Raw genomic sequence first — 11,174 nt, forward strand, 5'->3', positions numbered from 1 at the left:
TTCGACTCCGAGCAGCACTTGAGGACATCGAGATGGTGCGTATATAAGAACAAGGTATGGAGTGGCTGCCATACTCGTTTCCAGAACCAATGAGCACTCTGGCGCAGTGACTTTCCCGCACGAGGACATGGTTTAGCGCACTTTATGTCAGGTACTCGGCCTCTGTCGCTTCCCGGCCGAAAACAGGTAACGTAGAATAAGCTAGGATTCGTGGTAGCAAATCCTAGATGTGGTAGTTGTTCCAATGGTACTCCGTAACGTTACCACTATCAAAATCCTTATATCGCCTCCAGGGCTATTTGGCTTCATAACTCGGGGCAATTGGGACGCAGAGATACCGATTCGAGACATGAGAGTCTCGTCAAAGCGGAAGGAACACGCGCGGCTGAAAACGTCTACAAAAGGTCTGCATAACTACTACAAAACTACTACCAATCTCCGTGTCGGTGCATGAAATAAAAATGAGTTGGCCCTATTAGGCAACTTCCTTACCATATAAAGAAAGTCTCACAAAGATGACTTCGGGTTGACTTCCGGGCGAGGGCCCAGATTCCTGAGAGAAGCGAGAGGACGTAACTTTCATCTCGTGGATAAACTCCCTATACTCAAGCAATACTTTATGGTGGCTCACACGTTCAGCCTCGAGGGTCGACAATACGGCGTAGCGCACTTTGATTGTTTTGTGGCTAATGCCTAGGATGTTCTTTGGTTGAAGAAGTGCGCGAAATGCTACAGCTTTGAGCCGTGTGTACCCTGTAACTGCCTGGATAGGAATAGCGTGTCGTGAAGGCGGCATGCACAATAGTCAGTCGGCTTACTTAAGCACGGCTTAGGCTTGCTGGGCAATGCTTCGAACCAGCCTCGATCTACCTGCAACGCAGCGATCTGTATTTTAATGTCGCTTGGTCTTGGATCTGTCTCAATATCTGATGTGGTATCGAGACATGATCAAAAATACTGGACTTTGACCTACCGTTGGGTCAGGCTCACGAGGCGGCACTATTCGGCGGTATGACGATGTAGTTGACGAGCTCGCTGGAAGAACCTCTCAACCTCGCGAGGCACTCATGGTTGCATAGGATCTTCAATATTCAAAGCAAGAAGATGATGGAACCATCGATCGTAGAAAAAAATCAAAACGACAGCTCAACAACTCATCTCTGACAATGCCGAGCCGTAAGAAAATAAAGCCTCCATCAAAGTTCTATTTCGTCACATTGCAATCCGAATCCGACGGATCAGGATGGCGAATGAAGAGGTCCCACGCGGCAAGGAGCCATGCGGCATATTGGGGCGGGCCTGCTCAGCAACAACACGAAGCCAACAAGGACGCCTTGAGACAGGAAAAGAACATCGACTCCATCAATGATGCCGCTGACAAAATCCCCAGTGTGCTGAGCGACAGCAAAGTTGGAGCGTTTCCTTTGGGACCGATGACTATGCAGCGCCGAAGGTCAGCGAGAGCTGAGAAGATCAAGGACACCTATGCCAAACCCATGGGGACCTCCAGATGTCCGAAGCATATTCAACCGAACTACCTACAATACCTAGTTCCGGCACCTCTTGATCTTCAGAAGACTGTCTCTTTGTCGACGGCATTCTTGCCAATGTTTAAGTTTTTCGGACAGCAATTTGTTCAGAAATTCATAACGAGTGACCACGAAGACTATTTGATCATGTTAAGTGGATACCTTTTACTCAGTTACGCACATACCATGGCCTTGACGGGACAGGGAAACAAAACCAAGCTCCTGCAACTCAAGAGTCAGGTTATCCAGAGGATCAGCGCAAAGATCAAATCTTCAGGCAACTCACTCAGTCCTCGATCTTTGACGGGAATTCTAGCTCTTGGTGCACCAATCGTCTGCCTAACTTCCCAGGATTTGCCTCAATCTTTGAGTATGTGGGAGTATATCAATGCATCCCAACAAGGAGACTTTTTGTGCTGCAGAGATTCCGCCGAAACGGCAAAACGCGCTCTCGATGAACGACTTGTTCATCGCCAGGCAATGCGCAATCTCTTCTCAAGAAGCAGCGCCACGTTCCAGGATGTGGACAGCATTCATCTACTGGGCTTTGTCTCCAATTATATGAATGTGTATGTCTCCACCGGACCGTTTGTGCATTATAAGACTCTGCTGACAGGAATGTGGTAGATCATTAGCCATCGATGCTGCGGATCACATGGATACTCCACTAGCCAATATCGAAGACCTCTTTCCGACTCTTGACGACCTCAAAGATACTCCTCTGCCTGCCCAGTGGACTTCTCCATTAACTCACCAGTGGCATTGTCCCAAGCCTATAACGCAACCCGATTCAGAGATGGTGACACTGGCCGACTTGATTCATTGCTGGTTGGCAACCTTTGTTGACGGAGACGGCAACAGCTTGTCACCCACTGACGAACTATTAATGAAACGGGCGGAATTGCGTCGTAAAGCTGAAATTCACACAGCCGCAGCGCGACCGCCCAGAACCGAATTGGAAGCTATGTATGAGTGTTGTCGATGGGCAAGTTTGATGCTGTTGACAGTCGACAAGTTAGCTGTCCCTATGTATGTCGCCGCAAGGCATGTCAAAATCAAACCAAGACTTATACGTTGTCTTCGTATGACTGATTTGACAAACCTTTGGGGTTTCCACAGAGGCCTGCTCTTCTGGGTGGCGGCTATTTGCCAGTTCTCGACGGTGGGCCAGTGTTTTCCTCTGCTCTGCACCACCCTTTTTGCGCGTTTTGCGCAAGAGCTTGCAATGTCGGAAGATTGTGCTCAGATCGCGGTCAAGCCTTTGAAGGGGCTGAAACAGTTCGAAGGTCTCTGTTGTCAAGCCAGGCGCTGAATTCGATGGTTAAAGCGCCAAAGTGCCGCACGAATGGACCGCCGGGATGGGATCGCACCCGGGGTAGCGAGTGACGCTTGTTCGCATCATCCCTTTCAGAAGGTCCAGGCAAAAAGATTACAGGACAAATAGATTGCCCAGGACTGACTCAGCCAGTACGAACGAGGTTGGTCCCAAAACCGCGTGTTTATACAGGTAATGAGGACAATATAATGGCACGAAATACCTCTGATTTCTTGACCATGGGCCGACTAAGGACTTAGCAATGAGCGTTAGTAGGCATCAATGGTGTGAGAAGCAGACGCCGCGAGTCTCCCAAGAACAGTTCATTTGGGTGTCCAGATAGACTTGTGCTTCCGAGTAAGTGATGTATTGATGTCCAAGAAAAGATGGGTCTGTCCACGAGATTGCAAAATCTCTGGATGTGACAGACGTTGATTGAGCTTCAAGAGATACACGTAACACATAAATTGACAAGTATTAATAGCAGCAAATATGATTTTGGCACATGTCCCTGTCAAGGGGACCTTCATCAAAAGCTCGCAAAGTCTATCCCTACCGCGTCTGTGTGTCGACATGAAAATGCAGCTTCAAAAGAGCAAAAGAAGGATGATCAAGCCCAGGATTTGAACAGGAGGCTGCCGGAAGTGTCGCAGCAGTAAGAGATCGACAGGGATCTCGGGATTAATTGCTTGGTGATCGATTGGATCGCCAAAGCCTTGAGATTACTGGACGATCCGGCTCTCGCCTTCGCTTGTGGGCAGCTGCAATACTCGCCGTAGAGTACTCCAGCGGTACGTGTTACGTGGCCGACAGGGAGTCGGGTGTCTCGTCAAACATTAGGGCTGATCGTCCTCGGTAGGAGGAAATTCGGTACGTGTAATTGGCGATACTCTGAGCAGTACAATACTTCTTCGTGCTATCAGGTGTTCGTGCTCGTCCGTCCATCAGGATACTTTGCACAGCCCCTTATACTCCATAGATGTTGTGAGACCTGCATGCCAGCATGTGATATGTTGAAAAGGTCGAGAATACTGTTGTAGTGATCTATGTCCCATCAATTAGCAATAAAAATTGAGGTGCGTCGAGACATCTGGGGCTTATGGGAGAGCAATGCCTGGCGGTGTTTCAGACTAGGTATCAGTCGTAACCATGGTGGACGCCACAACCGTGGACACCCATGCTCCGGGCCTCACAGTGCCCCAGCACTGGATGGGCGAAGGATGATTGACAGGCGTGACATGCCAGGATGTTTTTACCCAAGACCAGCAAGCGTGGGTAACAAAGGGCGCAGGCGGATTGAACTGAGGCTGTGAGTGGCCACGATGCCTGCGGTTCCTGAATTCCCTCGTCCAAACAATCATCATTTCTTCCCTGTCGCTCCAGTTTTTCCAGTTCCACCAACTTCCCCCCTTCGTCATCTCGATTCCATCGCCAGCGAAAATATCATCACACTGCAGACGCATTGGGAATTCGGTCACGGAATCCGCCGCAGGCTTCAGGGTCAAGGGAGGGAGAAAAAAACGTGAGCAAGAGAGAGCATTCGAGAGACATACGACCTCATTTCATATCTCCTTTCACGTTCAACATATTTCTTTGTGCTCGTTCCCTCTATTTTCATTATTGTTCACATACAGCATCACGATCTAGCTGCGGCTACTGACACTTCTTTTGTCTCCGCAACTTCATCTCCATCGTCCTACATACGTAAACCACCACTTTCGTTGATCGTCGCCATCGTTTTCTACTGTACATTCATCTGCGAACACCCGTTTGACCGAATACATTCGCTTGAACCTCAAACAGAACAACACAGCTCTCTGGGAGACTGCTTCAATTCATCAGTCGCACCTCCGTCTCTCTGGCAGAGCGTCCTCGACTTCCCGATCGGCTACTGAGCAGATCATTTCACTGGGGCTTCACTGCCCACAATCTTTTCTTCACTTGCTCCGCTCGGTGACATCACCCGCACAGACATGTCACATAAGGGCTATAACAGATTTTCAAGAGAAGGATTTCAACCACTTACTCACAAGACATCCAGAGACAGAACCATGAGCAATCCCAACGATATCACCATCGATATCCCCATGACCCGGGTCACCACCGCCGGCAGTGCCACTGGTGCCCGGAAGCAAGGCCTCTCTCCTAGCCGTGCGGACCAAAATACAGACTCGAGCGAAGGGCTTAATGAAAAGACCGAAGAGCACCACTATTTCAACAGAGGTCCGGAGGGAAGACGGAGAAGATACAAAGATCAAGGGCTGGAGAACAAGACGCGTGACGATGGCAAATTGAACGCTGCTGGCAGAATTTACATGAAAATCTACAATTCCTCGGTCATCACTCGCTACTTCATCTACGTCGCGCCGCTGGCATTGGCAATCGCCATTCCCATCGTCATTGGTGCCACTGCTGCTCCCAATGCACGCATTGGAGGGGTCAAGATTGTATGGTTCTTCTCTTGGATCGAGGTATTATGGGCGTCTTTGTGGGGTTCAAAGCTGCTGGCCAGATTTTTGCCTTACTTGTTCCAATTCTTCAGCGGCGTCGTCAGTTCTGGCACACGGAAGTATGCTTTGGTCCTGACCGCCCTCGAAATTCCCCTGTCTCTGGTAGGATGGGCAGTCGTCTCATTGACCACTTTTGTTCCGATCATGACCCTGAATCCCGACCAGAGAGCGCGCGGAGAAACGGGTCTCAAGGATTGGGAATCCATCGTCAAGAACATCCTCTTCGCCTGCTTGTTCTCAACTTTGATCTTCTTAGGCGAGAAATTGCTTATCCAGCTTCTCTCAATCAGCTATCACCGAAAGACTTTCGATGACAGAATCAAGGAATCCAAATACAATATACACCTTATCACAATCCTCTACGATGCGTCGCGGAAGATGTTTCCCATGTATTCGCGAGAGTTCCTAGAGGAAGATTACCTAATCAACGACATCCTGGATCTCGCCGACGCCAGCAAACGGACAAGTCTTCTGAAAGGTCACAAGAGATCTGGCTCTGCAACTCCCATGAGACTTATTCAGAACGTTGCTCGTGTGGGTGACAAGGTAACATCAGCCTTTGGGAATGTCGCCCAAGAGATCACCGGAAAGAAGGTCTTCAACCCAACAGCGTCACATTCTATCGTTGTGCAAGCACTCGAGCGAAAGCACTCGGCAGAGGCTCTAGCTAGGCGTATCTGGATGTCCTTTGTTCTTGAAGGCAAAGACGCGCTCGGAATTGACGATCTAGTCGACGTTCTTGGCTCGGAACAGGAGAATGAAGCTCACGAAGCCTTCGAAGTTCTCGACGTGGATGGCAACGGTGACATTTCACTGGACGAGATGATTCTTCGTGTCACAGAGTTTGGCCGACAACGTCAATCCATCGCAAGCAGCATGCACGACGTTGATCAAGCCATTCATGTGCTTGACAACCTGCTATGCACGGTTGTCTTTGTGGCTGTAATTTTCATCTTCGTTGCCTGGCTGAACAAAAACTTCACAACAACGTTGGCGACTGCAGGTACCGCGTTGCTCTCAATGTCTTTCGTCTTCGCGGTCAGCGCCCAGGAGATTCTCGGTTCTTGCATCTTTCTATTTGTCAAGCATCCATTCGACGTGGGTGACAGAGTAGACATTACCGATAATCAGTATGTGGTGGAACGCATGTCGCTATTGTACACAGTCTTCCGACGTGTCAAAGACCAGAGACGAACACAGGTTCCCAACATTGTCCTCAACGCTCTATGGATTGACAACATTTCCCGCAGCAAAGCGATGCGAGAGCAGATCAGCATTTTTGTCAGCTTTGACACCACTTTCGAAGACATTGATCTTCTAAAGAAAGAAATGACCCTCTTCGTCCGCGACAAGGACAACGCCCGTGACTTCCAGCCGGACATCGATATTGAAGTGCTAGATGTGTCTGACCAGAGTAAGATGGAGCTGAGGCTCGAGATTCGTCACAAGTCCAACTGGGCCAATGAATCAGTGCGGGCGGCTAGGCGAAGCAAGTTCATGTGTGCGCTTACTCTGGCCTTGCGGAAGATCCCTCTCTACGGTCCTGGTGGCTTTTTCCCTCCTGCTGGTGACAAAGCGAATCCAACATACTCTGTCACCATCACCGATGATATTGCGAAGAAGAATGCGGTAGAGTTCGATGACGCCAAGGACAAGAGCAGATTGGTACCTTTAAAGTCCCCAGAACGGGATCAGAACAACCTGGAAAAGACAGAATCTCAGAAGACTGATTTTCTGGGTATGTCAACCGGTGTTGAAGCTTCAGAAGCTGCCGCGCTCAGTCACTTGATCCAGCGAGACGTTGCGGTCGATCCTGCAGAACCACTCGATCAGCACCAAGAGCTTGTTCTGAACAAGCAGCGGTCGCAGGATGTGGAGGAAGTCAAGAACCTCCTGAAACGCGAGTCAACGACTGGCCGCCGTCGTGCAGCCCGTCACAGTGGTCTCTCGGTGTCAGAAAGCAACGACCCTTCTCGATTGGGCTCTCGCACTATCCCGACGGTTCCGGGACTTTCACCACAAGTTCCCGTCGATGCTTCCCAACGCGAGAGAGTTAGTTATTTTGAAGACACAAACCAACAAACGACTCACCCAACAGCGTCTCAGTCGGGATGGTCTAATGTGGCTCCGTTGAACTATGGTCAGCAACAGCAACCTTATCGACCCTCTGGCCCTTCGGCATCAGGGTCCCCGCCCGCAGACACGGCTAGCCCCAGTCGCTATGTGCCTGGCAACGCCTTCTCTCAACAAATGCATTCACCGCCGCAAGTCAGCCGGGTACCGGTGCCGGGGATGCCAGAACTCAAGAAGAACCTAACGCAAAGTCCCCCACGATAGGAGGCAGTTGGATCAACAGAAATGATACAAACGATTTTGAAATAGAATTAGACGAGCTTTGCCCACGTGTGGCGGAACGATGCTATATGGATGCGGGGTTAATATATGGGATCATCGGCGTTGAATTTTCAAAAATAGCACTTCAAAAGAAAGAAAGTCTTGCTCATATGAGTGGAAGATGTCAATTAGTTGGTGGATTGCTAATGTCTGATTTCAATGAAAAGATATTCTGGCTACTCGTACGGGTACAATCCAGATCAACACCGACCTTTCAGTCAGTAAATATTCTTTGAGCGAAAGTCGTATTTTAATCAGACATGAGAATTCTTTCCACCTGATACGGAGTACTCCATAAAGATATATCATATCGAGAGTAGACACTAAAAGTACAAAGTTGTATACATGGACAGTGGTATAAACCCCAGGTGAGGTAGGTAAAAGCTTACAAGAGCAAAGTGGAGGACGGGGATATGTCGACGTTTCGTGTGAAAAGATGTGTGTGTGTGTGTGAGAGAGAGAGAGAGAGAGAGTTTTTGATGCGTGCAAAAATCAAAACTTGTCCTTTCTTCCCCCATGGGCGGCTCACTTTGCGAGTTTTTTTATCATTAATATCTCACAAACACCCCAGAGACCAATCTCGAACGACCACCACTTCCACTTCCACTTCCACTGCCGGACCGTCGTTGTTGTTGTTGTTGTTGTTGTTGTTGTTGATGTTGATCATTCTTATCCTTGCCCTTGTTGGTGGCGGAGGAGGAGGAGGAAGTATTACTTCCGGTGGCAGCATTCGAGGAACGGGAAGTATTACTGTCCCTGGTGGACTGATGAGATTGGTGGTTGTTGTTGTTGTTGTTGTTGCTACTCATCATTTCTCGACCTTTACCTTTGGGACTGGTGGGTTCGATTTCGGCCTCGACGCCTTGCCTCGTCGTCGTCGTCGTTCTTTGAGGACGTTGACTCGTCGACCTGATGGCTGCGTGGTCACTCCAAAAGTCGGTATCAATGTCTTCCAAGGAAAAATCGTCCAAGATGGTTTCTGTCGTTTCTGCTTCTTCTGGGACAAACGAAGTTCTTTGGTGGTGGTGGTGGTGGTGTTGTTGAGAAGATTCCGGTGAGTCGGTAAAGGACGTAGTGGAAGATGGTCTGGATCCTGATGTTCTTTTCCTTTTTGGGTCTTTTCGGCTTGATGTCGATGGCTTGTCGTGTGATGTGCTTCTTTGTCGTGAGGATGATGATCCCTCCTCTTCCATGAGGGAAAACGACAACGGTGATTTTCTTTGTCAGCCGGCAAAAAGATGTCTCGATGTGCTGATATATGTATATCTGGAATGAGAACTTGCTCTCTCCTCAGTTCCCCCTTCCACGCCCTTTTTTTTATACCAGTTCTCGAGGAGTACCTTTGTCTGTCGGAATGACTCTTCACCACAGAAACGAAAACACTGAAGCCTAGCTTTGGTCAAGATTGAATAGGTCTAGGGTCCGAGTTCATCCTCCTCCTCCTTGAACCCCCCCTGGTCCGTTCGCAACACAGCCCCTGCTTTTTTGACTTGTTTTCTTTCCAAACCAAAAGTTCCTTTGGAGGGCACCGGGGGGGTGGCTTTTGTTGTCAGATATGCAAGTCAATAATGACCGGTGGTAACACAACACGCACGCCACCACCGAAGGAGCGTAATATGATACGGTACAACAAGTGACGAATATTTGCCACAAGTTATTCACAAGTCCCCAGATAGGTGGCAACGACAAGATGGGGGCGTAGTGTGGGTGTGTGCAAGCAAAGCAGTGATGCACTCGGGGGAGGTGTGTGTGTCGGGTCAGAATCGTCAAGATATCCCCAAGGGTCTGCCTTGATATACATAGACACGAACAACAAGTCAAACATGGAAAGAGTATTGGTCCGTTCCCAAACCAAAAGGACGCTATACCTATACCAATGGGGGCGGGCAGGGGGGGGGGAGGGAGGAGAAGCCCTTTACCTTGTTCGTACCTTTCGGCGAGAAAGGTGAAAGAAGGCTCAGCCATGTGGCATCATCATCATCATCATCGTCATCCGGCTGGTCCCAAGCGGAGGGTTGATTGACCCATGTGCAAGGGTCCGTGGATCTTCTTGGGAAGAACAAAAAAGAGTACGAGACGAGAAAGAAAAGAGTCATGCTGAACATTCGGCGTTACATCGTTGGTCACATTTCTTGGGAGTAAATTAGATTGGCCATGACTTATGGACGGGGGGGGATCTGTTGTTTGGCTCAAGGATAATACGGAGTATCTGTAGAAGGTAGACAAGTCTTGTACTGTACCGAGTACGGTAGTGCTTTCGACTCATACCCTCGTACATTTGAGGACAAGTCTGAGCGGAATCCCCGAAGCCAGAAAAGAAAGAAGGAAAAAAATTGGATACCCACGGCAAACGCTCAAAAGGAGGGGATTGGACAAACTACCTGGATCGAGGAGTGACTAACTGTACAGATTCAAGCGAGAAGGGACTAGGGAAGTCTGTTCTATCCTTGTGCCTGTCTTTTTCGTTTCCCTTGGGGGTCCCGGCGGCGCCGTGTTGCTGGGAAATGGGAACAAGGCGACGACGTCAGGTTCATGAGTTAATACCCTACAGGGTAGTGGTGGTTCTCCGGTAGCAACTTTACAATATCACCGGCCCGAGATTTCTCGATTTCGCCGATTTTCCCTCAAGGCTGCGAGATTTACCACGTACACGTTGCGAGATATTTTATCTTTGCTGCCTATTTACTGACACGTTCCCATCTCACAAGAAGCCCCCCGGGGGGATGGAGAATTCAGTACTCGTAAACGCGTCAGATGACCCTCGTCGGACCTTCTCGTCTTCTGTCCCCCGTTCTTTTCCTTATCCCCCCCCCTTTGCCCTGCCCTACCACTTGCACCAGGACGGACTCACTAACTTACTCGTAAAGAGAATACATGATCGCGTTTGGACCCCAAATAAACAATTGGCCATGGCAAGTAGTCCAGTCATTCCGTAACCCGGTGTAAACCCACCTTGCTGTGTATCGTAGGGCGACCATATCCGACCCAAAAAGGTTGCCCCATGATGACCTTGCTGAATAATGAACCAAGGCCACTCTTATCGGTCTGGACCTTTGTAGGATGATTAATTGACAAATCCCCGACACCTACGGATTGACTCAGTGAGTATGTAGTCTTGACTGTAATCTACTGTATTCGCTGGACATCATTGATTTCTGCCTGCTCTTTCGACCCTCTTTTTTTTCCACCTCCTTTGGAAGTTCCACCTGCCGAATTGATCTCTCGACTTATTAGGCTTTGATGCTCGTCAAAAGACATGCACAAGGTCGTCATGGCGCCCCGAGTGAGTATACGAGGTACGAGTTAAATTGTTTAAACGAACTACCGTAGTGTACGCTTATAATCTGCCAGGGCAGACTCACACAAGACTCCTTCGCAGACTCACTGGACCTATTATACTACCCGTACAGTATATTCCCCACGTAC

General features: G+C 49.1%; 2 protein-coding genes across 2 annotated transcripts; both read left to right on the top strand.

The window, feature by feature from the left end:
- Positions 1-918: 918 nt before the first annotated feature.
- PV06_01389 (uncharacterized protein) lies at positions 919-3,247 on the top strand. Its single transcript, XM_016401990.1, has 2 exons — positions 919-2,098; positions 2,157-3,247. Exons 1-2 carry the CDS (start codon positions 1,167-1,169, stop codon positions 2,839-2,841), a joined length of 1,617 nt encoding a protein of 538 aa, XP_016269043.1. The 5' UTR covers positions 919-1,166; the 3' UTR covers positions 2,842-3,247.
- A 1,014-nt stretch (positions 3,248-4,261) lies between these two features.
- On the top strand, positions 4,262-8,373 carry PV06_01390 (uncharacterized protein). The gene has a single exon (XM_016401991.1). It carries the CDS (start codon positions 4,818-4,820, stop codon positions 7,689-7,691), a length of 2,874 nt encoding a protein of 957 aa, XP_016269044.1. The 5' UTR covers positions 4,262-4,817; the 3' UTR covers positions 7,692-8,373.
- The last annotated feature ends 2,801 nt before the right edge of the window (positions 8,374-11,174 follow it).

The sequence above is a fragment of the Exophiala oligosperma genome (genome assembly GCF_000835515.1).
Source record: "Exophiala oligosperma strain CBS 72588 unplaced genomic scaffold supercont1.1, whole genome shotgun sequence".
Lineage (NCBI taxonomy): Eukaryota > Fungi > Ascomycota > Eurotiomycetes > Chaetothyriales > Herpotrichiellaceae > Exophiala > Exophiala oligosperma.

Excerpts from the sequence above, each read along its gene's own strand:
- PV06_01389 (XM_016401990.1), top strand. The coding sequence starts at position 1,167 with ATGCCGAGCCGTAAGAAAATAAAGCCTCCATCAAAGTTCTATTTCGTC. Across the intron at positions 2,099-2,156 it reads GTCTCCAATTATATGAATGT|ATCATTAGCCATCGATGCTG; the intron begins GTATGTCTCCAC and ends GGAATGTGGTAG.
- PV06_01390 (XM_016401991.1), top strand. The coding sequence starts at position 4,818 with ATGTCACATAAGGGCTATAACAGATTTTCAAGAGAAGGATTTCAACCA.